The 27,932-nt window shown below is 41.9% G+C and overlaps 1 protein-coding gene across 3 annotated transcripts in view; it reads right to left on the bottom strand.

Annotated features, from left to right (window-relative positions):
- Window positions 1–27,680, bottom strand: part of pbx1a (pre-B-cell leukemia homeobox 1a) — a 43,770-nt gene extending 16,090 nt beyond the window's left edge. For all 3 annotated transcript variants that reach the window (XM_029525623.1, XM_029525624.1, XM_029525625.1), the window contains exons 1-2: window positions 27,438–27,680; window positions 26,520–26,593 (exon numbers count right to left, since the gene is read on the bottom strand). In XM_029525623.1, coding sequence (XP_029381483.1) covers window positions 26,520–26,593; window positions 27,438–27,622 — 259 coding nt within the window. In that variant the 5' untranslated portion in view covers window positions 27,623–27,680. The remainder of the gene's footprint in view (window positions 1–26,519; window positions 26,594–27,437) is intronic.
- Window positions 27,681–27,932: the final 252 nt, after the last annotated feature.

The following is a 27,932-nucleotide window of genomic DNA, read 5'->3' as shown; positions in this document are numbered from 1 at the left end:
GTTTTGATGGGACAGCATATTATAGTCATTTCAATACTTATAACTTTACTGGTGTGCATAAAGTAGATCTTGGCTTCATTTAGTATTTGTATGTGACAAAATCACTAGTAATATAGCAGTGATCGCAGTGGTAGAAGTGTATTCCATATCTCACACTCCTCACACTGGCACATTGAATGAGGAATATTTGTTCAAAGAAAAAGTAAATAAAAAAAGAATCAGAACATTCAGTGCCCAGTCCAAAGCTTGAGGGGGTTGCAGTAGAATTATTTCATCGTTTGGCATAAAAAAAAAAATAAAAAAAAAAAGCATACAAAATGTCACATATTTTTGCAGACGATTTTGCCAAGACTTTCTCCGTGCATCAAATTTGTCATCTAGTTCTGAAACAAATGCCAGCCTCTAATAATCAATTGACGGCAAGCATAATGATACGGCTCTGGGCAACAGTTGGTGAGGAGGTGACGTGTGAAGCCTTCAGAGTCAGGAGGAGACGGTCCGTGACAGTGAGCGCCCTGCCCTAACTGTTACCCTACAAGCCCTCCCCACGCACCAGGACAAGACATGAAACAAGAGGTCCGTTAACACAATCCTCCTCAAGTCCCCGTAGTGTGTATTCCTGTGCATGGCACATTTCATAAGGCTCCGCTCTTTGACTGGTGATGAGTTTATGCGAAGGTAATTAACAGTAATTAATCCTTAATTACAGCAATTAGCAGAGTCGCAGTAAATTAAGCCACATCTGGAGGCACAGAGCAGGGACAGACCAGAAGAAGGGGTGGGATTTTTTGACAAGGGGAGTGAGGCATGATCATGTGACCCGAGTTGTTTCCACGTACCTGTGATGTCCAGGTTGCCGCATATGCTCTCGATGGTCTGTTGGGACCCGTGATACAGTGTGTGATCTCAGAAGTGGATGATGGGGCAAGGTCTGATGAACACAGAAGCCTGAGAGAGGAGGCTCATTTCTGAGCAAAATTGCTTCATCTCAGGGAGAAAGGGTCCCTTAAGCTACCATGCAAGGACACCCACCATATGGCCACTCATAGACAATAGCGCTTGTGGTTCTACTTCACTGTGCTTGGCTTCAGTTGACAACATGTGAACATGCATTTTACAAGTCGCTAGAAAGAAGAGCTGGCCAGCAGCTCGCCTCTCTGGGAAAGCCAAGCCACAAATGCTCTTTCCAGGGAAAATACAGCGAACAGGAACCACCATTATTTAAACAAAAGATTGAGTGATTACTTCAATAATCCCATAATGCATGTCCTCCCCATTGGTACCAATGTCTTCCTCGATGGCAATAATCCTCTCTCTATATATTTTTTATATATATATATATATATATATATATATATATTTTTTTTTTATTCTTTCATTTATTTATTTTATTTTATTTTTTTCAGAGAGGGTGAGAGAGAGAATTTTAGGCTTAGGGAGAGTTGATATAGAAACATGCGTTCATTTCCGACATACAAAGATTGAAATGAACAATATGAACTGATAAGTAAGCTGATGGTGTGCTCCTGTCAGCTGCTTGGTTAAGCTTTGATAGTCCCACGTTGTAGTAACACATTTTATGGGTGCCATTGTCAGCAGCCTTATCATCTTCTCTCATGTCTATGTTGTTGTACAACAGAAGCCCTGAAGCTCACCACAAGTTCAGATCATACTTTAAAAAAAACAACAACAAAAAAAAAACAAAACAAAACAAAACACGCTTCGGTCGTCCCCTGGCCAACCATGACCAAGCTAAAACCATCAGATCGCTATCTGATATGGTTGGCCTTCACAGTGACATCACAGAATCCTTGACTACTGGTTAACTCATTATAATTTTCTATATCACGAGCCGGTTGTATGTTGCATGTAGTTGTATGTAGTATCTACATCTTGCATGACGTAAAAATGTGACACATCCTAACAGCAAATCTTCTTTACCTTTGGAATAATAAAAACAATATTTAATTTTCATTGTGTTCACTTGGTGAACTCTTATTTGCTTTGGAATAATTGCTCTGGTTTTAGCAAATTTTGTGTTGTTACTTCTTTATTCATGCAATAAATAATTCATCAGCAAATTTTTCATTATTGATTACCTAAACACAGTGATTCCCTTGTCATTTTCTGGTCAAAAGTAAGTCAAACTGCAGGAAAAAGTTCTACAGCAGAGGCTGTGGAAGGTGGACCAACACCATCCGAATGTTTGATCGGCTTCCAGGTGCCATTAATATTGTAACACTTGAGAGTTTTGCTCCAACAGGAAATATGGTCTCCCCCTGCATCCATCAGGGGGCTTCCCATCGCAGCAGAATAAGTCAACAGGCTTTGTTTTGCTGTGTACGCACTTTTGTTTGGATGCTGTCACAACTACGGAAATCCCTGTGAGGTTTACTGTTTTGCTGGGCCTGCTGTTCAAAACACTAGTGATGCTTAGTCTGCCCCTAGCTGTCAGGAGAGAAAAACTATGTGAGGGATCACTGTCCATTTGAGAGAGCAGCTCCACTTCATCCAGAGCTATTTCTTTTTCTACGTATAAGTGATGGCTTTGTTTGGATCGGGGGGGGAAAAAAAGCTGTTGCTGTAAATTCTGCATAACCAAAACAGAGGACATAAAAGACAAACTAAGGATGCAGTGCTTGCGATAATCCACCTGACACTACCAGAGCTGTCCGAATGCAGCAATGCCGCCTATAATATTTTACTCACCTTCACTATCTTCATTCAGGGCATAACCAAAAAGTTAATGGTTGCTGCTGCTGCAAGAATGAATGTGTGTATGTGTGTGATGGTGTGTGGGTGTTTATGTGGGGTCAACTCAGGATAAAGGTTTAGAGCTGTAACTATGAATACGGCGATGCAATGCCTCTAGGCACAGAGAGCGAACTAGAGAAACACAGAGGCAGAGTGTGTGTGTGTGTGTGTGTGTGTGTTTGTGTTTACAGCAGAGGTAGTGGTCCAAGGCGTCTAAGTGCCCTGGCTGGCAGGCCTACCACACCACTGGTGGATGAAGCCCAGTCATTAATCACAAGCCTGTGGGATCGTCCCACTGTAGCAGAATACTGGGTCAGAGGGAGCTCCTGCTGTCAATCACCACTGAGCTCCGTGTGTGTGTGTGTGTGTATGTGGGTGCATGCCTGCATGAAGTGCGTTCACTGTAAGCAGCGAGTGTGTTTTTGATGAGAATGTGTCATTTTTCCAGCGTTGCATACAACACTGAGGAATTAATGCGTTAATGCAAACGCCAGCATGCAAGCGCTGGATGTCAATGACATGAAAAGCATATCAAGTCATCCAGAGGGAATGAAAGCAGCGTTTTCTGCCCTGAAAGCTGAAGTTTCATTTTAAAAAATTAAAGACAATGCCGCTCTCCGTAAAAGGAGCAAAACCAATATAAAATGGCATCAGTAGCACAATCACTAATATCCATTTCAAATGAGAGACGCACGTGGCATGGGCCGGCTGTATTTAGCCGCTTTAATGACTGTACTCCCCAAAAGCACACGCTGACCCATTCAGATCAAACGATCCAGTGTGCGTTCAGCCCGGGTCGCTGCGTTAGCCTGAGAGGGCGATGAAGGAACTGTCATCTGCCAAAGCACGCCACAGATCGAGTCATCACGCCAAACGATGGAAAAGGACAACAGTTGTAGCAACGCTGAACTCTGGCTATAACTGGTGACACACTGCACACGAGAAACACAGCTGCAGAGTGTGTGTGTGTTTTTTTTTTTTTTTTTTTAAATCCTGATATACTTCCACCCGCCACACTTTTTGCAGCATGTTGACATTTTGTTGATACAACATGAGGTACTCATCTTCCACCAAAAGGCATGTAACATTTACAGCCATGCTGCGGTCTGCTCGGTCCAAGTAGTGAAATGCTTTTCTTTAAAAAAGAAAAACACCTAGGACTAAAAAACAAAAAGAGAAAGAGATGAAATGTAAAATTTGATTGATTAAAATAAAACCACAGCACAGTTGAAATCCCCTTAAATTCAGAGGCACATATTTACACTTGTATTTGCTTTACAGCTGTTTAGCTTTTACCAAATTGAGACCACGGTTAGTTTTTCCACAGTTATTCATATTTTCCATATGACTGCACACCGATTTCAATACGTTACCAGGATTTTCACTGGATTTGTTCCACAAGCTGAAATGCCAAATGTTGCCTTGAGGGGATGAACCTGTGCAAATGGCACAGAGGCACGGGAGGGAAGGCGAGGGATTGGTACAGTTCGAGTTACAGTCTGCGGCTGAACATCCAACAGTCAGACAGCTGTAACCATGGAAACTGTGTCAAGCGTTTTATCAGAATCCCGTTCTGTTCATTTCAACCAGCTCATTGAACGGATGCCAAGAGCAAAACACAAAACTTAAGACGTCACGATAACCTCAAAAATAATCAAACTTTCTCTTTTTCAGTGTAGCATCTCACTATTTTGTATTTTTACTTTATTTGACTGTCTGCAGAGACAAAAGTCAGGATTAGATCGAATGACACTCAACCAATGGCCCTCACATGGGAATCAACCCATTCACGTCACCTTCCTCATTGGATTATCTCTCCAAAAGCATGAACAAAACAAAAATCTTCTGTTGTACTATATATATGCATGTGTGTGTTTTTGTAGACCTACACATGTATGCATGGGTTTATATACACAACATACTTACAGATAAGTATAAGTGAGAAACATCATCAGCTAAAATATATCATACGTATTTTGGGTGGACCTTGAGGCATTTCAGGGGCAATCAAATATTATTTATGAACTTTTAAATAACAGTTACTTCATTGTAATTGCAAAGCCCCAATGTACCTATTCAGCATCTTAATTTGACAGTTAATTGAACTGCACAAGACTATTTACATTTTATTTACAAATGACTTTGATCTCCTGTAGTTTTCCATGACATGTCAGTATTAGCATATGAACAAAAACTGGATTTATTTCAATACTTTCCCCACTTCTTCATTCTGCAGCCTCTTCTACCTCCGGCCCCCTTTGGGTCAGACAGCGGCGGTATTCGGTCAGTCAGCCTCTAAACACCTGCATCCCCAGCTGGACCTCTAATCCACCCCCCACCCCCCTACACCCCAGCTCTCCTCTACAGTGCTCTACTCCCAGCTGCCTGGGCTATTTATAGCCCCGGTTTCATTTCCACACCTGCAGGGAGGCAGAGTTGTCACAGAGGGCCCACAGAGCCTCGCTGGAATACAGCATGGGAATGAAAATGCACCTTGCTGATGCAGGAACTTATTCTTGTCACTCTCCCTCTGCACAAACTTGCATGATACTGTTTTGTTGAGGATGTGCAGTGCAGTGCAAAGATAACGCATGAAAAGGAATCTGTGTCAATAAGATTCCCCTGTGAGGAGTGCAAGGTCTATTGACATGGATAGCGCTTTTTGAATTAGCGCGCGCACACACACACACACACACACGTGAGCTGGATATGTTGCATTTCCTCACAACAGACTGCACGGACGGTCCTCATTTAGAAACTTCATTAACAAGAGCGAGTGCGGTGCAGCAACACATGAAAGTTCCTATTTTCCTCCTACATCTCCATGTTTTTTTTCCTGTCATGCTTTTCTCTCTGGATGTAGTGGGCTGAGGATCCAGTCAGCGGATTACATTATCAGTCTGACCTAGTTGCCAGCTATCTCCTGAGACCTAAGGAGCCAGGCTTTCTGCACAGCCTTCCGCTGCTACAACACGCACACTGTGTAACTTTAATTTATCAGGGGGAAGAGGAGGGAGAAATGTGACAGGTTGACAGTTCTCTTTGCCTGCCACTCCGAGCACTCCCTCTCCCCGCAGTGTGCCGGTTAAGGGTCCTCGCTATAGAACAGTCGAGAGAGTGACTTCAACTCAGCGTGCTGGTAGCTCATCAACAAGATTGAAACCTTCTTATTAACATGAACATTTAGGGCAACAATTACAGAGAATTGTGTGATTCAGGATGAGGGCAAGGAGCTAAATTTAAATATTTTCTCTCCCACCATTTAAATGTAAAATAATGATAATAATAATAATTAAAAAAACAAAACAAAACAACTTAGACCGTGTGGTTTCTGTATCCCAAATTTTTAGTTACAGAAGTTACAGAAATATTAGCAAGGAATTGTTGGGATATTAAATATATATCAAACAGTGCCACAGTGCCATAATGTATTATTGGATTTTTATTATTTGTTCATTATGATGAAAAGACTACTGAAATATTGTCAGTGGCCTTTAAATATCGTTGGTTAATACTATCTGAGACAATGCATCATATTTTATCAACTGATCATCTGAAAGATGGGTGATAAAGTTGTGTAAGAAGGAAGCACAAAGCACTGTACAATTTTTGAGTAAAGGCCTCTACCCTTATCTCTCATTGAAAACTGCTACAATATCTGGCCATACTAATCTCACACAGCTGGATTTCTTCATATTTTCTTAAGAATACAGTTCAGTACTGGACAACAGGTCATCAGTTACTTCCATAAAATCAGTCATGTAGCAATTATTAAAAGAAAGACATAATTTTGATATTCAACAGAAACGATTTGGGGTTTCTTTTTTTTTCTTCTTCTTCTTTTTTGCAAGTGCACAAAGGATTTCACAATCACAATGCAGTTACCCGGGCAGAATTAAAATCACGACACAATCAGTCGTGTGAAAGTCAGTATAGTGGCGGCAATATACAGTGAGAACAAAAGGCAGAGCTAATCAGCCAGCACATTAAAAAAATGAAAATGGCGTTTGAAACAAAGAGAGCGGTGATGTCCGGAAAAGGAAAGAAAAGGTGTACAAGCGTAGAGCTGACTCTGTGCGAGAGACAACCAACACTCATAGCTATTAATGATCTCTGTGGAATAAGTGCATCTAGATGATCAGACAAATGAGAAAACCAAGCTGGAATACTTTTACTATGTTCAATCTGACCGTTTAGGCTAAATATCTAGATTTCATGCAAAATTTTTGCTGTGCAGGAACATACCTTCATGTCAATGATATAGGTAAATCTCCTCTTTCTGGGTCATCACTGTTTCCCCCAGTTGGAGAAAATATTGGCAATATGGTTATACTGTGAAAATTTAAGGGTCGGGGTGGGGGGTGGGGGGGGGGGGGGGGGGGGCTGTGCTGCTGCCAGATTAGGCTACAGCCTGTGCCAAGGTTATAAACAGGCTGTTATCAGGCTTCCAAACAGAATAATCCTCCCTGTATCAGCGCCCAAACATATGGGGCCACACAAAGCAGCAGCAGCCCCTGACAGACACCCCCTTTTAATTACACAGAGGAGGGGGGCAGGACCTTTCTCCCTGTGCCTTCTCCTTTTCTGCTTTAGTTCCTCTCTGTCTGGCTGTCGAGGAATACGTTCATTTTCCACGAAGAAAGTTCATCTGCAGTGACATAAAATTTAAAGGCAAACCTCAGCAGCCTTGTATCACATAAAAATTTCAGATATTGCTGGTAAGAGCTGAACGAATGCACTAAATCACTGAATGAGTTTGCCCGAGAAGAAAAAAATATACGGCAATTTTTACTGGACTTAATTGCTTAAGTCATTTTCATGGTTAAATTTGAAATCCGAAAATTTTCTTAATTATGAAAATGTGTAGCTTTTGTTTGCCGTATGTGATAACGTGGTGAATATTTTTAGGATTTGAACATTTTCTGGCATTTTTTTAGATGAAGAAATTTAATATTCACCAAGAAGAATTGATTGAAATTGCCTACAGGAGCCCTAAATTTTGCTAGCAAAAGAAAACAAACATGTGTTGGTCATTTTTCTATTATTTTTTTTTCAGGATGTTTTTGCCTTTATTGATTGACATGTAAATGGTCTTTCTGGTCGGATATCAACCTCCTGCCCAGTGCTCACTCAGCCACCAGAGAACTCCACCATGTTTTTGATTCGTGAAATAAACAGTGAACTGATTCATCAATGAAATAAATAAACTGCCCTAGTTTTTATCCTGGGGTGTTTTGAGACATTAAACAGCAGGACTGACTTGAGAAAATTAGCAGGAGGTTAACTGGTAATGAAAGTATTTCATTTCTTATTCAGAATAAAAAAATCGCCAGTGTGAAAAATATATTTTACATCTATTCCAAAACATAGTTTCATTTACAAATTATTTAATCAAGCTAAACCATTTCAAGCTGTTTCGGTGAGGTTTCCAGTGCGGGGGGACTCTCCTCCCATCTGAAAGAAATAAATTCCTCAATCTTTTATATACTGCCTACAGATTTTAAAGTCTTGTTCAATAAAGTTTAAATGTCACAGAGGTGTAATAACAGGGATCATATAAACGCAGGGCTTGGAAAAGCTATGCAAAAATGACGCCGTCCCTTTCCGCTCATGCAATAAAATTTTATTTGGCTGAATCGGCCAATAAAAGTGGGCTTTGAAGGTTGTCAATGGGGAGTAATTGGTCCATTTTACAGGAGCGATCATATTTCTCTGAGCCTTTTTTTCATATGGCACGAATGAGCCCTGACAGTGACACATGGCGAATCTTCTTAGAGATGTGACTTCAGAAACAACCTTCAACTAAAATAGAAGGGCATGTTCAAGCTGACAGAAAAAAACATCTGGAAAAACCAATACAGAGCAGGTAAACGATACTGTGAAGATGAATACGCAGCTCTGCTCGTATGTGCTGCAAACCCGTCTTTGAGATTTCACATGAACGATGGAGATACACAGTAACAGTCCACACTTTTGGCAGCAGCAGAACCCATTTCACACACCCCCAGACAGCGAAAAGAGTGTAGCCCTTAATGACGTCCAATCTTCTCTGTCACGCCGGGCTGGAAGCTCACTGGGGCAAAAATCGACCGACAGCTCAAAGTGCTGTTAACCGGTTTTGAGGACTCCTAGCTGATGCACAAAGCACACCTTTATTTCTAACACAGGTCACAAAAAGCATGCCATCCATGTCCTTCCCCACAATTAAAGTTTAGATGTTCATGCTCCATATAGGAAAACCAACACAGTCTAAAATATTCACCCCGACTATGATGTGAAGCTTGAAAAACTCACGTTTCAAAATAAGATCTGAGGTCAATTTTACTTTTAATAAAAGCTTGATGTACAATGTGTTTCATTGTAACTACGGTAGAAGGACATTAATGTCACCCACTGTGATGATTTGTAAACACAGACCAAAGCCAAGGAGCCCTTCTAAGAAAATTAAAGGAGGTATCTTCATTTTCCTATAGACAATCGCTTAGAGATCTGATGGCCTCTATCTCTGTGTTGCTCAAACTCTCTCTGAAGACAATTTCTCTTTTGATTAAAACTTGAGGCTCGAACTATAAAGATACGTAGCTTGTAATATATTAAATTTATTCAAACTGCTGTGATTTTTTCAACTGATCAAAGTCCAACATTGCCTTGATGAAACAAAGTAGCGCTCACATAAAGAGCTCAAGGCTTTTAATCCTTAGTTTTTAAGAGACAACACTTTTGTGCCCAATGACTGAATTGCTTGTCGAAAACTAACATTCAACTGTGTAGCAGCAGAGGAGAAGTCAAGGAGTTTTGTTTTTGTCATCACGTCTAGGCTAGCTCTTTGATTTGATTTCACAGCTGGAGAAGCATTTGCTAAGGAAATATCAGAGTGCAGCTGTAAGCTAAAGTGTCAGTGTCTATCCATCCCGGTAAGAAAGGCCCAAAATAATAATCAAACATTCTTGCCTCTTTGGAGCAATGCTGCCAGTGCCACAGAAAAACAGACAGAAAAACACAATGAGTGTCTCCGAATCCCTGCTCTGACAGGAGACGCTGGCAGAGTCGGGGTAAACGGACGGCGCCGTGCGGCACAGCAGCCCCTAATGATCTCCCCTCTGTTTCAGCGGACTGAGAAAAGCCATTACCTCCCGCCACATTACCCTGCCATCCCTCACATGGTGGATGGCCCCTCTCTCCCATGAGCACCTTGCTCCAGTCATGGCTGGCAGTGCTCACCTCCTTACCGGCTCCTCCTCGAGCCCGTCCACCCTCCTCCCTCTGAAACCCCCAGCTCTATACATCACATTTAACACTTTGACACTAACAGTCTATAATGTTTCTATTCTACAAAATCACTCTGCCAACTCCAGCATCGCAGAGGAGAGTCTGAGGAAAATAAATACCACTCTAGGCCGCTGGCAGTAAATTCTAAAGGAAAAAGAAAAGTACAAAAAGAGCCTCTTATACTCTGAGAGGTCCTCTGGCTGCAGTGAGGGATAATTTTAATCGATACATGTAACAGCTTCCAGTGACAGCAGCAGCACACACTTTACATGGAGGATTGTCAGAGGCGTATAAAGAAGCCATATTTTCAAAGATGCCAACACTCCATGCAAGCACTTTATAGTTGTATGAAAGAAACATTTCACTGCATTAAATTATTAAAATCAAAAAGTGGCATTAATAAATAAAACCAGCCTGAATAAGTGATGTGACGAGAGACTTCAGGCATGACCTTTGAAAAGTGTCTCAATGTGTCAGCTGATGAAAAGAGAGGAACATACTTAAAGCATGTGGCAAAAACAAAAGGGCGGTAAAAAATAGCCAAAAAGGCTGATTTGTAGGCAAAGAGAAGGACCAGAGAATAAAAAAAAAACAAAACATAAATGAAACATGTCAGGAAAGATTACTCAAATCAAAAACAAAGAAGAAACAATAACCATAGAAAGCGTCCACACCTCATTGCATTACAATTTGTTTCTTTTGTCTCTCACTTTAATATAAGTGTTTACTTGAGCAAAATCCAATCATTTCATTCTCTCGCAGTGTATTTCATGTATATAAACAAACATTTGCTCTACCTCACTGGAGTATTATCTTTAATGTATCGTCAGCAGGCCTGGCTTTGAGAGGGCATTAATTTCAATTCGCCGATTTAAACACTCCAGTTTGTCGCAATCCTTCATCGCAATACACCACCAAGTCAACACACACAATGGGCCTATTTTTCAATCTAATGGCAGAGCTTACTTGCCATTAGTGAAAAAAACTGCTTTTGCCTTAGAACAAGCCACTCAAAATGTAACCCTGCATTTCAAAATGGATTTGAATAATTAATTGCAAGTTAAAACAGACATGAACCCCCAGAAATCGGCTGGGGATAGGAGCTCAGAAATATATTTTTTTGCCCCGAGGCCAGAAGATCTCTCATCTTAGAAAGCTGAAAAATCTAGTATGAGGATAGTATGTAATCTCCAGTGAATCTAATGAAACAAAGTAAAAGATAACGCCACATTTCATCACATCGGAGACAGAGTGCTTCCTCTAGCTTGCCCTTGAGGTGGCAAGAATCCATAATCTGAGGAAATCAGTCTTTTTATGTAGTTGAGGTATCACAGGCCCCTGCTTGACCCAACTCTCAAGACAATTGATTTATGAGCAGATCCGAGTCTTGAAGCCAAAAGTCTACACCTCTCCTTCAGATGATTTATTTTGAAGAAAAGGGCTTTCTGTTAAAAAAAAAGAAGAAGAAGAAGAAGAAGGAGAAATACATATATATATATATATAATATTATGTACAAGACCAACCGCTGCCAGGAAGCAATTTAGATGGAATATGGCTGTTCTTTCAATAGCTTTGTATTAAAAGAGTGACAACTCACAAATATTGTACACTGTATATTAGCCATCAATATATATTTCATGTCATTTGGTTAGTAAATGTTACAGCAATATTACATATTTAAAGTCTGCTTTCCAATATATGTCAAAATACAAAATTTAAAGGAACTAGCTCTCCTCCTGACTTGTCCTTGGCCCATTCCTTTGCAGTGAGCTTGTCTTTATTATTTAATTAAGCCAATACGGCCATTACATTAATAATTGAGTGTGAGAGGAGACCCATGGCAGCCGCAGGCTCCGGCGCATTGGGCTTCCTGGTGAAGAGTGTATTAAAAATGTGTGTGTTTATGTCTCCAGGGCGTCTGTCCTGGCTGCATAAAATTGAATTGGTTATATCTAATATATCATCCCCTAAGGGTGGCTGGGTGGGTGGGGAGTTGCAGGGGGGGAACTGAGATGGTCGCATCCTGCCAGCAGGGAATGAGTCCAGTCTTAGAGATTCAGAGAGACGCATGAGGCCGTGACGTTAATGTCCCTCAGAATCAAATCGATCGCTGTCCGAATCCTCAATGTGCATGGCCTTAAGCTAAGAGCACAAGACAAGCCCAGAACCAGATTAAACCCACTCGTTACTACAGTCTTTGTTCACTTCTGGTGTCTGATGAGACATTCAGTGCATCAGCGAGACTGGGTGGAGGATTTCTTATGAAAACGGATTACAACCAGATACCAAATACAGGCAAGAAAAAGCTTATGGCATTCATATAGATACTAAGAGGATGAATGTTGGTGACAATGTGAGTGTCTGAATGTAGAAGCAGGAAAAACATCACTCATGATCCCTCCTTTCAGAGACTCAGGGGCTGACTGCAAATACAGTCTCCCTCTCTGTGTCTTTCTCCACCTCTTCTCTTATCTGCTTCTCCCACCATCCCCCACTCCACCTCCACATCCAGCCAGCTCTGTGGCTTTATCCAACTCTGCACCTTTAAGGCCTCCAGACTCCAGAGGAATGAACGTTTTAACACCACCATTAAGGTCAGGGCCTAAATTATTGATCTGCCACCTCTATCAGCATAACGGTCACGTAGCCAGTATCACAATCTAACCCTGCCGCCCTCGGCCAGCTCGCTGCGGCTCCCTCAATTAGAGAGAGATTCTCATTACAAAGAGAGACAGCGAGAGCGAGAGTGAGCGAGAGCAAGGTAGGGGGAGAAAAAAAAGAGAGAGAGAGGTCCATTTCAGAGAGGGGAAAAGGCGGGAGGGGGATGGGGGGGGGGGGGGGCAGGCATTCTTTACAACCACGCTGCTCCCTCCCTCCTATCCACCTCCTCCTCCCCCTTGAAGTCTCCCATCATCTCCCCAGACAAGACCCAAAGATGACAGGTCTTATCCTCACCAAAATGCGAGCGATAAGGCAGCTGTAAAAGAATAATAAAAGAATAATGCATGGAGGATGAAAGAGGAAGGCAGACAGGGAGTGAGGCAGAGAGAGAGAGAGAGAGAGAAAGGCAGGCCAGGGTGGGGGCAGCAACATAAATAAAGATGCGGCACTGTTGGGGTGGATCTCCTAATGAATTCGGAAGGTCCTGGATCAATAACATCAGCGCGCTGACGACACATCACAAATGCCAAAGGAGCTCTCTGCTGCGAGCCCAGCCCGAAGAAAAACAGACATTCGCTGCATGCTTCCGCTCAACGAAAATGACCAAAAAAATGACCGAATGCGTCGACAATCGTCTTTTGCAGATTGAGCGAAGTGGGCGAACGGTGTGCTTGTGTGTGATGCAGCAGTGAGGAGCATCAGGAAGCAGGAAGCAGCCTTGATGCTTGGTAATGGGGATGATTTCCACCTAGGAGATGCCGTGATAGTGGCTGTGCTATCAGTGCTATTAGTGATGCTGATGACAGATGGCTTCTTTCTCTCTATTCAGATTTATTTTCACAGCTGTCAGAGAAAAAAAAACAAACAAACAAACAAAAAAACACAGAGGATATTATTACCAAGAACAAACAGCCTGAAATGAAACAATTGCTGACGGTCAAGCAGTTTGCAATGCTGAAGATCTATGGGTGAAAAACTGGGGGATATGGTGGCAAATGTTGTGAGTCTACCACAAGAAGTGGATCAAAGCAGAACCCAACTCGGGTCCCTGAAAACGTGGCCTCTCTCCCCATTCGCTCATATACAATCACGGCCTAATGGCATTCTATTAACATAATTGCCAACATAACTAGTGTTCCGTGTCTGAGAGCCATTCCCCAACTACATGGAAAAAAACAGAGAGATGAGAGGAGATTAAATTGAGCCAAACCGGGACCATCCCCAAAAACATATTGTGGGTGTTCAAGCTGAATCCCCCACCTCCTCCCTCCTCCTCCTCACCCGCTTTTCAAAGCTGCACCGCTTTGTGGAGACCCCCTGGGAAGGCTCTGGCATCTCAAGGAATGTGATGCCAGTGTGTGTGTGTGTGTGTGTGTGTGTGTGAGTGTGTGTGAGGGCACATGTTTGTATGCAGCACAGACACGGGGTGGAAGAGCAGAGCTTCCTTCACATGTTGGTCGCTGCCTCGGCATTCAAAGATTGGGCCCCGACGCAGGCTTCACAACAAACACAACCTGCCAGGCAAAATGAAATTCCCATTATTTTTAATTAATCCCTAATTAAAATATATTACTCCACAGATTCCACAAATCTCTCTTAATATGCAAATGTGGCCAATTCAAGGATATTTACATATCATTAATTAAGGCAGGCACATTCTCTTACTCTAATGAGGTGTGGCCTCGGTCTGCCAGGGAAAACTAAAAGCTAGGCTCAGGAGTGAGTAAGCAGAGCCACAGTGGGATGCCAGCTCTCTAAGTCAGAACTATCAACCATTAATGCCACGGTGACATAAGCAAAAACAACTGTGCTAAACTCACGGGAAAATCCAGAAACACGGGCGTGTTGCTCAAAACTGCTACCAGCAACATAACTTGCGACTTCGTACCTATTCACCGGCGCGGTGTGTTTTTCCCGTTTCCTGAGGATCACTGAGCAAAGTGTAGAAGATGCGACCTCATGCAGAGGTGCTTCCTGCAGAGCTACAGAGGAGTCGGACGTGTTATCACTGTCACTATTACTCAGTGCGAATACATGCAGGGAAAGCAACAAGTTCATGCCCTTCTCTCTGGAGTCTGTCAAAAGGAAGTCATGAAATGAAGTTAAAGTTAAACAAGGTAAGCTGAGGTTAAACCCTTAACATCAGGTTTCTGCTTTTATTTCCCCTGGAGAACATTTTAAATCTGGAATAAAATAATATTTACCTGCGTCCTCTGTCAGTACACATATATTCTGGATCATTTTGCACCAACTCTGCATAACAGCCCATTTTCCACTGTCTTATTTTATACAAATATCCCCAAACCATAAGCCTAACAAATAAATTTGGCATAGAAATTGGTAGAAAGTTTAATGGTACAAGAAATACAAAATTAAAATTTGATGAATGCTTTTGACATTTCTGGGTCACACACTTCCACTCCCACTAACCACTTGTGTGTTATTTCTACTGCACTGAATTTCAGAGGTAAATTGGTTTAACCCCATTTCAATTATTTGGCAGGTTTGTAACTTTAAAATTATATAAGCCTATAACTAGAATATGCAGGAAATGCAATACATTGCCTCTTAATTGGGTAAAGGAAAAAAAAATGAGGGGTCTTGGGATAAGAGAGAAAAGTTCTCTTCCATATCTTTTTTCTTTCTTTCCATTTTCTCTCATTTGCGATGGATTCTAGACAAATCAAAGCAACATGCTTCAAGGATACACACAGCTCCATTCCAAGGCCAAAGAGCTTGACATCTAAATTAAATCTTAATTAAACTAACCAACAACAGATGAAATAGATGGAGTTAGTGCAACGTCCAGCATTATATTCTGACATAACGCTGACTGTTGCATGACAAGAGGTTTTCTTGAAATGCCATTTACTGTTAATGCTGATGTTTTTCCAAAAAGTCTGGCGTGCAAAATTTTTATGTGTAATTAACTCTTTTTAAATGACACGAAGTTACGTTACCTGTATGTAATAGGTAACTTTGTACTGATGATACTGTATGTAACACAGTTACCTGATGGTGAATTCTTCCTTTAACTGTATTTTCAGGGCATCACTGACATGTTGTTAACTGCAGCCAGTGCTTCAATCATGAAGTGTGATCATAGGTGAAGTGCATCCAGCCATTTTTGCATAGACGTTACACGGATACCATTCGTGAATATCATGTTGTATTAGGTGATTTGAAGGAGAGTAAAGAAATGAGGAGGGGTGAGATGTACCTTGCACATCTCCTTGTTCTCCCCTTTTCCAGCTGCTCTAATTTGACACATTGAGCGTCGGAGGGGGGTGGGGTTAACTAGGTGCGGGAGTGCAAAGACACAGCAGAATTCATTAAGAATAGGAACCGCTCTCTCCCCTCAACCTCCCTCCAACGCTAATGACATCAGAGGTTAGCAGAGAGCAGACTAGCCCAGACGTAAGGAGAGGGGGGAGGGAAGGAAAGATGGGGGGGGGGCTGCATGAAATTTTCTTACGGACTGCTTAGCTCTCGGAGGGGTGACATTTGAAATACTTTAAATAACTATACTTTTAAAGGATATGACGAAAAAAGAAGGTGAATTGCATTACAAGGTGCTTTGACCAAATACTCGAACAGATGCCTTGTTTACTGTCTGCGTCGAAGTGTATTTCTGCATCCTTTTAACATTCACACGAAATGAAAACGGTTTCAAAAACTGCCATTTTGCCTTTGACAGTTTTAATGCACTATGATGACACATCAACAACCAAGTGCAAACCCTTCAAAAAACCCATTTATGCCACACTTTGTAGTTTGATTGGAGTGCTATCAGGCATTTTTCAACATTGTGATTACCACGTACTGCCACAGTAATCTGTGGCTCAGGACTTGGCTTGCTAATGGCAATTTCACATCAACCATCTATAGGGACCTTCCAGACAGGTAAAGTGGTAGTTGCAAGATACCGAAATGGTCAGTGCCACGTTGAATGAAAGTATTAACTATTACCCCCCCACCCCAACCCTCCCAAAAAAAAAAAAAAAAAAAAAATCTATGAAGAACTTTTTTAGAAGCAGCAGTATTGTATGTAAGATGAGCAGCTTTGTCTTTGCAGTCACTTAAAACCCAAAACTCAGCTTTCCTTCACAGTCCATCTGAAACTGCTACTTGATTTTACAGCTGAAGGGAAAATGATTGAGGGGAAAGTGAAAGAAATGTTTCCAAGTCGAGCTGAAATCCTTGCTGAAACAGTGTCCCGAGACCTTTCAAATGTTCATTTCCATTTATCTACCAGTGACACTTTTCATGACGTACTCTCTGGCAAACTATCTGACTCATAAATCCAATTCAAGCCTATTACTGAAGAACTTTTAAAGCTATCCTTCATTAATGTTAATGGGTTTTTTTAGTGGAGGCCAGTGGTGGTTAGGACTACATGGCTGCTTTCCCAAGCTTGTTTAACAGGCTCCAGACAGAGATGGATGCTTCTTGCAGTCTGATAGGCTCTCTGAGCCATCTATCACCCAGAGGACCCACCCACAGAGCTGGCGTTCCATAACAAAGGGCAGGCAGGAAAGCTCCTGATTGACAGCTTTATGTGTGTGGTGGCTAGTCGACAGCAGAGAGGAGACATGGTATCTGTTTCCGGCCTCAGTTCTGGCCCCCTCTCTGAAAATGAGTTGTGAAGAACAGCAACAAAATAATGAGTGAGCAGGGGAATCAATCAATATGCTGGCACATGAGATAAATGAGAGAACACACACACACACACACACAAAAACATCTCTAATGCTGCTGAGTAGGTACAAAACTAATCAGGCAAATGAAGCTGCCCAAGCAACGTAAACTGTGAAAGGAGAGCAGTGTTAAAGCATAAACAGTTATTATCATAAAGATTATTACCCTTACCCCTCCAGACTTACTAATTAGCGCAATAAACAGCCATATTCTAAAATGTATGGCTGGAGAACGCAATAAAACCCACCGCATCATGTAAACACACATACCACACACACAAAGAGGCAAATCAAAGGATAACACACTGTTCTGCAGGAACTACATTCCAGCTCAAAAACATTAAAATCTTTCATAATATAAAACATACAAGCATAAACCGCTTTGCTGCGGCCATGGCTGTAATCATTTTACAAGAGGCCGCACTTCCTTTCAGGGCTGCTGTATATATTCTTGAAATGCTGACAAAAAGGAAAAGGGTGGTGGTGGCGGTGGGAAGGAGGGGGTGTCAGAGGAGACACACTAAATTTGGACAGTAAGTAGTATCACCCCGTCGGCGCGGTACACCGCACATTCGCAACGCCCCATTTAACCGCACACGGCGCTTCCCTCTACTGCCTTCATTTGCATACTTCAGCGGGGCCCTGACAGATGAAGACGGATGGGGCAAAATCAGCCTCACTGAAACAACTGTTTTATCAAGGTTAAACTATCCAAGAAGCTCTTAACCCCCATGCCTTTATCACACTACAGCTCTCCCAATATCAATCTATCAATATGATCTTATTGGCAGGGAGGGGGGTGAAGATGCTCTTCATAAACTCAAGTAATAGGAACATAAAGGAATTTTATGTGTTTAGGGGAGGAGACTGCTAAACACGGTGCTGAAGGACATGTCCAATAAAAACGGGCTACAAGGTGGTGCCAGAAAGCCAAATAAAATATAATAGAAGAAGAGCCACTCGCCTCGAGGTGTTAAGAGACATGCGTGGAGTCACAGGGTTGTTGATTCGAGTCTAGTGAGTGACTGTTGAAAGCATGAGAGAAACTGGAAGCCTCCACTAACAGTGAGGCTCAAAGTGAACTTGGCACGGACACACGGCGCACTGATCAAGGTGCCTTTTGGCTGAAAACATGTAGAGTTTGTCCAGTTACCAGTTATCAGGTTGTGTGGAGCTGTTTCGTTTAAAATGAAAGCTTTTCTTTGTTCATCTTCATCCAAACAAACACACTCAGCTTCCAGAGTGAAACAGTAAAATGTAGCAGTTGTTGCGGATGAACACACACTGTGGTGCACACCTGTGTTACTACAGAATATGTTTGTGCTGGGATTGTGTGCATACATACGTGTGTATTTTGGTCAGTAGATGTGTCCAAATGCTGAGATATAAGCAATAAGCTAATTGTAACATTAAATAGTGCTATTTTCATGTCATACTTTTTTTTTGGTTTGTTTGTTTGGGTTTTTTTTTTTTTTTTTTTTTGGAGTTACTGTCATTTAATGCATGCACCCAAAATTATCACACAAACAACTGTGTCATTTATGAGAAAGTCTAAAGTCTGACATGAAAGTGCCAGTAATAAACATTATAGTACATATAGGCTACTACATTCATGATGTAAATATCTATAACTTTTTTAGCAATACCAGAAGCAACCTACAGCGTGATGCCATCTGGAGTAACATCAACAGTAAAATCAATTAATAGGTACGATCAAACTACTGGTGATCATGTCCTGTGGTGCAGATTATTATTATATTATCATAACAACACAAACAAGCCACCAGTCTCACACAGAGTTTTATTTTAGGCTACAGCCTGATTTTTCAGGTGTTTGTGTCATAGTGCTCAGGTCTAGCTAGGTTAGCTATTAAACATGTTTTTGTTCATCTTCCACATCAGAGACTTTTTATGGGACTGCACTGCAAGTACGATGACAAACTTACACAAGACGGCAAACTGCTGATAGCACACATAAACCTCATCTGTACACAAATCATAAGAGCAAAGTACCTCCTAACTTTTGGTCTTTGAAGGGTAAAAGCTCCGTTAGAAGTGGCTTGGTAATAAATGAACAGAAGTATATAATTTGCTGATTATGCTCAAGTAGAAAAAAGAAAATGACAGCAATTAACATAATTTCAGTAGGAGTTAACTGTCCAGAACTAACACCGCCAAAGGCAAGCTGGCAGACAGAAGGCACGGAGGAAACCCACAGTTTTCATTCTTTACAGATATCTACAGTACACGGAGTCAGCAAGGAGGCATTGCTTCACGATCAATCCTCATCGCTGTTAGTGGAGACAAATCTCTTTTACATATCTTACCTCATTTGACGTCAGAATTCAAATTCAGAGTGTACATTCAAGGTATTCAATTTTTCACACAAAACAATCTAATAAATTATTATTATTGCTACTAGTCATAGACATAAGGTATACTTTCCATAATATCAAGTCTGGATAATAAGCTGGTGATTGACTTGCTGTTTCTGGTGCCACATTGAAAGCGTTTTTTTATTTTTTGAAACAATTAGATTTTGCAGTAATTTCACAGTTCACTTCTTCACAGTTGCAATGACCCCAACGGTAATTTGGACTTGCTAATTCTTACAAATCTTTAATGAAGCGCTGCAAATAAAAACTTCAAAAAGTGCTCTGATCTGCATCAGACTGAATCTTGCAGAAATCGCCTGTATTCGTGTATGCTGAGTTGTTCCTTTTGCCTAAAAGCCAACACCAGTTGAGACACAGATTTGAAGTAGCCTTATCCGCCTCTCTGAGATGGTCTTTCCGCTGCCAGGCAGCCAGGCAGCCAGGCCAAATGCTGACCTCTGCTAACAATCATGCTCTCGCCCCACTGTGCTAAACGCTACCTGTGGTGTCACATCTGCCCCGGGAAGTGATCCAAAACTCCCCGCGCACCCCGTGTCTCTGTAGGTCCCACAGAATTAGCAGCAGCAATCCCAAGAGACTGCCTGCCTGCCGATTCCTGTCCCTCTAACACATACTTTATCACACACAGAAATAGTAGACACCACACACCACACACCACACTGAAGATTGCCAGCATGAAGCTGTTTGATTTTGCAGCCACAAAAACAACTCTTTGTGTGGCTAAATTTATCATTGCTCTCCGCGACAGTATTTGTGTCTTTGTCTGCAGTTCAATATCTCTTCTTTTTCTGTGTGTGTGTGTGTGTGTGTGTCTGCATTGTTCTTTGTCTGCGCCTTTTCCTTCCAGTGAAGGTGCCGAGGTTACCAAGGCTCATCTGTGGCCCCTTTGTCTCTCACGGCAACGGCAAGGTTTATTAACATAAATTAGAATAGCTCACCGAGAGAGTACCTTGTCGCTATGCGTTACCCACGGCAACCTCTCCTCCACTCTAAATCCACCTGATCTCGTGTGTGTGTGTGCATGCATGCGTATGCCTGTGCATGTTTGTGTGTCAAAAGAAAGAGATAGAGAGAGTAAAAGAGAGAGAGAAAGAAAAAGAGAGAGAGAGAGAGAGAGAGCACTCCCTTGCATCTAAATGTGAAACTACTCTGAAACGAGGGAGACACATCCACACCCATCTCTCCCCTGTCCTGATTAAAATAAATGGTGCTATCTGCACTGCATGACTCACTACACCATGGCATTACTATCAGTAATTGAAACATCCAATCACTACTGAGCCATCAGCCTCACTGCTCTTCCCCATCTGACTTTGTGGCACCTGATTGAACATCCCAGTGTATGGGAAGTGATACAGGATATGCCTTTGAGTTTATATAGAGCAGAGGAGAGGAAAAGAAGACAAGCGAGAAGGAGAGGGGGGCAAAAAAATATTGCATCAAAAGCGCTGCAATTCGCCTGTTTTTGCGTGGCTATAGTATATATTCAGTGTGTGCGTGCATATGTGTGTCCCACTCAACATCCTAAGCAGATATCCAGGGAGAGTCGGGCAGCCTCATTGATTGGTGTTGATTCCATCTGGGCAGCAAGCAGCAACTGACAGAGGATCTAAGCCGCTGAGAAAGGCAACCATTAATCTTGGTCCTGTTTAGGCAGCGTGTATTAATTTATGTCATTTTTACTAAGTCAGCCAGGGAAGAACGCTTGCCATTTCATGTTTGACTGTTCATCGAAGTCTAGGAGGTTCCTTTGTACAACCCCAGCACACTGCCAACATGCCACTTACATCACAGAATTAGGAGCCACAGGAATGAGATCCCACACCTCGAAGTGAAGGTTTTCAGCTGCTAGGGCAACCTCCATCCAAGTAGGTCCAAAAGTCTGTACAAGTTGTATTTTTCATAGAAGAAAGAATAAGTGTTTTTGGTGAAACGGGGGGGGGTAACATGTAAAAGGTGGGTATGCAGCTGAACAGATTTAACACCAGGATAAATGGTAAAGCAACCAACAGTAATATTCAGAGGTAGTTGGAGTACACAGTTGGACCCCATGAACATATCAGTAATAAGCTCTGCAGGTGTTTCAACACAACAATATGAGTATATACCCGTCCACCAGTCCTGCTGAGTCAAGCAATTCCATAAGACTGTGGAAAATCCAATCAAATCCAAACAGCACCAATCAGAAAAACAATGGCTGAGGCAATTGCAACTGCAATAATGTCACCGGAGCTGTTTGGTAGACAGTAAAAGCTGCTCCAGAGACAAACATCTGATAAAAAAGAAACTCCACTCTGCCACGGAGCAAATTTCCTCTCTAAAGCAATTTTATATTCGATAAGTGGGAAGGCATTCTTAGCGTAATGGATCTGAATATGATCTCTGTCAGAAAACTAAGAACACAGCCTCGTATAAAAGCCCAGTGTGCAGAATGACCAGTGCTGCAGCATCAGATAACTGAATTGAGAAGTGCAGGAAAGAAGCTATAGATAGAGATGCAATGCATTTATGATTCATTTGAATAGATCGACTGATAGAGCGTGATTTGCTGCCTTTCTTGCAGTTTTCGTGAAGGCGACTTGAGAGTATTTGCGGAGGGAAAAACGGATGTCTGAAAAAGGAAACAAACACACACTTACACACAAGCACCTGAAGCGGTCAACATAACCTGACATTTTTTAAGATGAAAATAGCTGCTCTCGCCGCCCCAAAACAAACAAATCAGGACACGCTTTACAAAGGGACTGTGCCACTCAAACACATACGTCGACACACAGAATATGACCATTCTACAGCCAGATCTGTTATCACGGCTAATTACTACTCCCACCTCAGATATACAGGGCTGTAATTAGCCTCTTAAAACATGATTAACATGTCTCAATTAAGCCAGTCAACATTTGCATAATATATTAGCTGTCCTAATTGCAAGTGAGTTTATGTCGGAGGACAGGCTACAGCAAAAAGACTTGCTGTTGCTTCTGAAGTGCACTGTTAATGCAAGGAAGGTAAATATAAATATGAATATAGAGGAAATGTCAGCAGATAAAAAGGGAGCTAGTCCATTTATGTTAGATATAGCTCACTTTAAAAGCTTAAAACTTACAATCAGCACATCTCAGCTCAGACTACTTATAAACATATATGTATATATATATATATATATATATATATATATATACATACACACAAACACACACACTCACTCTAATTACATATTTATTATTACAAACTTAGCTTAACATTTCTGGTAAGTAGAGGAAGAGTTTCTTATACACCCACAAATCAAAGACCGGCAGCATTTTCTCAGGAAAATTTTCGCACTCGTTTTGAAGTTATTTATTTGAAGTTATTTATGAGAGAACAGACAGAGTCCTGTTCGGCCTTATTTCCGTGGAAACTAAAACATGGGGGGATAAACTGCTGCTTCGGCACTTCCAAGCTGGGGACAGATATACAGTCTCCCGGCTAGTGCGGGGAAACCAAGGACATAGCCATTAGTTTCAGGACAGCGCCACATTGGAGACTAATGCCTCCATCTGTCACTGGAGATGAGAGGAGAGTAACAAAGAGAGGCAACACTAACCCCTGAACTCATCATGGACAGCCATGTCAATTAAATACTGAAAAACAGCAGCAGTGGGAGCCATAGTGACCAATCCAACCATTGCTTCATGGGAGCTCAACTAGTACTCCCATCAACATTTCATGTTAATGGTAGAGAAAATGATAAATAGTAATTTGACACTTCACCATTACATATCTTTACAATTACTTCAAGTACAGCGACTACTGCAAAAATTATGAACTTCATTAATCATAAAGTATTGATGTTCTATCATATATTTTTAGATACATTTTGTCAGGCTACAGCTTTTGTATTATGTGAGGATTCACTGCTTTTCTTTGATGTTTACAGTTTAAAGTTATAGAGATGGGAATTTCTTTTTACATACTGTTTTTGATTTTTTAAACTATACAAGTAATCGGTGGACTTAAAAAGACAACCAGTAAACAGATGAAAAATGAAAATAAGCTGTAGCTGCAACCAATAATGTTCCACAACAGAAATGTTTTGCCAGTAACCTAGAAAGTGACCAGAACACAGCCGTAATATGTAAATATGGATACATGTCTAATTAGCAACACGGGCTTTGGAGGGAGGAGGGGGTGTGTGTGTGTGGTTAGCGGGACCGACTGATTCAGCAAGTCTCCAGCTTTGATAAGTTCAAGCGGTGTAATGCATTATCTGTCTGATCACATTAGTCATGCAGGAGCTCTTCATCTAACCTGAGCCTGCATGGGGGTAATGTGAGGCTGTTGACACAGAGTGGCCTGACGAAACAGTCCCAGGCCCGCAGATAGAGAGACAGAGGACGGTAGGCCTGAAATCTGACACCCAGAAACACTGACTTGGTGTCTGGCTTCTCTTACTTAGTCAACCTGTACGTGCCAGCTTCCCTCACCGTAATGGTTCCACACAAACAAAGACGCTGTCCAACTCTCTTCACAGGATGTGAAGCAAGCACAGGAAAACAACTCTCGGGAACTGTAGAAACAATGATGATAGTTTAAAAGAAAAAAAAAAAAAAAAAAAAAGTCAGAGGGGGCAGACAGTTTTGTTTTGCTTTTTTTTTTTTTGGGGTGTGTGAAATACAACACTGGTGGCCAAAAGGAACGTCTGTAAGTGGTGTAACATAAGCCGCCGTCCCTGGTTCCCCACAAGCCAGCATGCAAACTTGTTTAAGCTTGCTAAATGCTCTCCCGCCGTGACACAGTCCCGACCCCGGCACGAATATACAGGGAGTGGGGTGGGTGGGGTCATCAGTTGACTTCTGCTCTGTCCACTATTGGCATGCACTCCTGCCTTGTTTGTCAGCTGCTTGCCAATGGACACCTCACTGCTGCAATGCCCCATATTGCCGCTGTCAACACTCACACACCAATGGCACTCCACAAAAAGGAGATACATATAACCCGCATGTGAGTAACTACATGCAACAAATGATGTATGATCCAAATAAATGTTTCCTCTCTTCATTAAAAGGTTGAGGAGAAGGAGCTGCTTCAAATCTGCACAGCTGTACTCATCTCCTTGCATTTCCTCCCAAAGACACTCTGACTGCAACAATGTACAAAAAGCAGAAGCTGACTCTTTATAAAGAATATAAAAAAGACCTGACAAATTACAGGCTGTACTCCACTCGCATACACTGCACTCAGCACATTTGGCTGTAAATGCCATGGTGAAGGTTTGAGTCATTTTCTCTGTCACTGCATTGAAAGGATTTTCAGTTTCATCTGCACAAACCTCCTATGGGCGAAGATGAACTGCAGCTCAGCTCTTCAAACATAGACAGGGAGGACACAGTGAGGCAGCCATTAAGTCGTGACTCTCACAAATTGTTTGGCTTATTTTGAACCTTAAAGGATTTTCTGTCTTTCTATAAAACAATGTAGCCGTGTATTTGTAGCTGATTTGTGGGTTGGAGCATGCTTTAGCTACACTTGGAAGAAAAATAACTGATTCAATAGAAGAAAAAGGAGAAAACATAAACTAGGGTGAAATATGTCCATTTCCAAACTTGGTCCTAAACAGAGGGGGAGAGAATTTGCAGGCTGAGGGGAGCCTCTCTCATCAGAAGCTCTGTGAAATCCTGGTTGCCAAGAACGGTGGGAAGAGAGGAGAGGCAGGGGGAAAAGCCAGGAAAAGGTCCAAGTCACTTTGTTCTTCTTTTTGGAAACGAACTCTGGTTGAACCCAGGGAGACGCCAGACAGTTTACAAAGAGCCAGGCATTACTCTTTCACTTTTCACTTTCCAAGCCTTGCAATTTAGAAACAGGGCCCCAACCTACTATAGCTTCCTCCTCACAGACTGCACTCTTTAACCTTTATAAATCTGGTGAAAATCCCAAAGTGTCTGCTTGTTCTTTTGCCCTTTTTTTTTTTTTTTTTTTTTTTGGAAATAGGGGACCTCTGCCAATATCTGACTCACAAGAACAAAATGTCAGTGAATAAGAGTTTGTGTCAAATTAAGGGAAATGGTATTGCTTCCATACAAGCTCTGTGTTTATTTTCAACTGTCTACATGACTGCAATGCTACAGCACCCGGAGACAAAGTGACAAGACTCTCTCAAAAACAGATAAGGTTATATTGGATATTTTGTTTTATTTCCACCCTTGAAAAGCAGCGCGCTGCCACATCCCTCGGGGAATATCCACAGGCTTTCATCGTGTGAGCTGCTCTTCTTTTAATCTGCCGTTAACTGAGTAATAATTCTCACATTCCTTTTCATGACTTTGTCCGCCGTTGCAAACATAAACAGAAAATCCCTCTGACCTGCCTCTGCATGTAAAACAGCTCACTTAGCAAAGAGCAGTGAACTCGGCCAAGGGAAACTGACAGAGAGGGAGGAGAGAGCCTGGCCCCAGAAAGGCCCAAATGTCGACATGAAAACACTCCTGCCCAATGACAGCACCTCGTTTGGGGCCAGAGCTGTTCAAATGAACACTGTGTGACGTTTGCAGGAAAGAATATCATATATCAAGGAGAGTATATAAATAAATATATTTATATTGGCCTGGGAGAGAAAAGTCTACGTGCCCCGTAATGGCTTTGAACAAATAAATCCAGGTTTCCTTATAAATCCATCAGTTATCAAAGATATCAAGTTCTCTGGTACTTATCGGTAGTGACTGCAAGCAAAAGCACTAAAGAAAGTATAAAAACACAACTTACCTGTTTTCTCCTTTATTTCACACAAGACATTGAAGAGAGCAGGTTTCATTCTGTGGCAGTTCAGTGCATGTTTCCTAAAAAGAGGACAGGACACCACTTTCCACATCAATATTCAAACAAGTGGCAACAGTGATCAAGATACTTTAAAGGATGGTGCCTTCTGAAATCCCAAGATATCATCAGCAAGATTCAATTTCCTCCTGCTCTTTCTACTGTCACAGGCAGACTGTTACACACAACACTTTGAGACAACACAGAGAAAATTGTGTCTAATGTTTAGACTGAACACACAGTCTCTAACCTGAACTATGTGGCCTCACTCATACTCTGAATCTATGTGAGATTTCAAACCATTGCAGAACCAAGACTTTCCTTCCGAGAAAACGTGTAACAGAATCCAACCAGTTTCGCTTTAACTGCCCCAAGTCAAATGCACCGAGCATTAAATCATTAGATTTGGGGTCATTATTAATAGTGCAGTGGGTTCAAACTAAAGGAAAATGATTTGCAACATGTTCTAGTAGCTCGGGATTACAATGTAAGCACCTCTGTAAGGAGGTAGAAGAGTCTCAGGGAAACTGAGGTGCCAACTGCTCCACAGTTTTTCAAGAACAGCGTGCAGGCAGCTCACCTTAATCTCCAACGACCACCTAATAATTAACGCTTTGCATTAGAAGCTGCATATAAAAGTTGCTTGAAATAACCTGATCCGGATCGTGACAAGTTTCTAACGTTTTGTTTGTTTGTTTAGGTTTTTTTTTTGTTTGTTTGTTTGTTTGCTTTCGCGCAGTCATGGCACTTCTGTGGGCGTAATTGCTCTCATTTAGATACAAACGACAATGTTATGATCTCTCCGCTCCATCCCCAAACAACGCTGCTTTAATAGAAGAAGTGGCTTTTATTCGTACGTAGCCTCACCTGGCCTGTGCTTCGTCCAAGCTTTGGTCTGTGATGGTCATTATTTGCTGTAATATGTCTCCGATGTCCTGCTTCCTTCCCTCTCCGTCCGACCCCGCCGTGCCATCCTGCATATGCTGCGCCAGGCCGGGGTGTCCGGCCATGCCTACCCCGTGGGAGTGCATCAACCGCGGCTGCTCGTCCATCCTTGACCACGGTCCCTGCTGCCTCGCCTCCAACTTTTTTTTTCTATTATTTTAATATCAAGAGGAGGGCGTAGAAGGGGGGGGGGTGCTAAAAAAAAAAAAAAAAAAAAAAGAAAGAAAAAAATATCCTCGGAAATTCCTCTGGATTCCTCTGCGTCTCTCTCTCAGCCCCGACACTCCTCCTTTTTTCCTTGGTAAGCTTTTCTGGATTTGGGAGGAGGGAGACTGACAAACCTTCTCTCTCTCTCGGTCTCTCTCCCAGCTGGTTTAGGTGAAATCTGATCTGAATCGCTGCTTTTGGCTTTGGCCA

Source organism: Echeneis naucrates, chromosome 17 (genome assembly GCF_900963305.1).
Source record: "Echeneis naucrates chromosome 17, fEcheNa1.1, whole genome shotgun sequence".
NCBI lineage: Eukaryota > Metazoa > Chordata > Actinopteri > Carangiformes > Echeneidae > Echeneis > Echeneis naucrates.
Note: the sequence above shows the minus strand (reverse complement) of the source record. Positions and strands in the feature narration are given on the sequence as shown.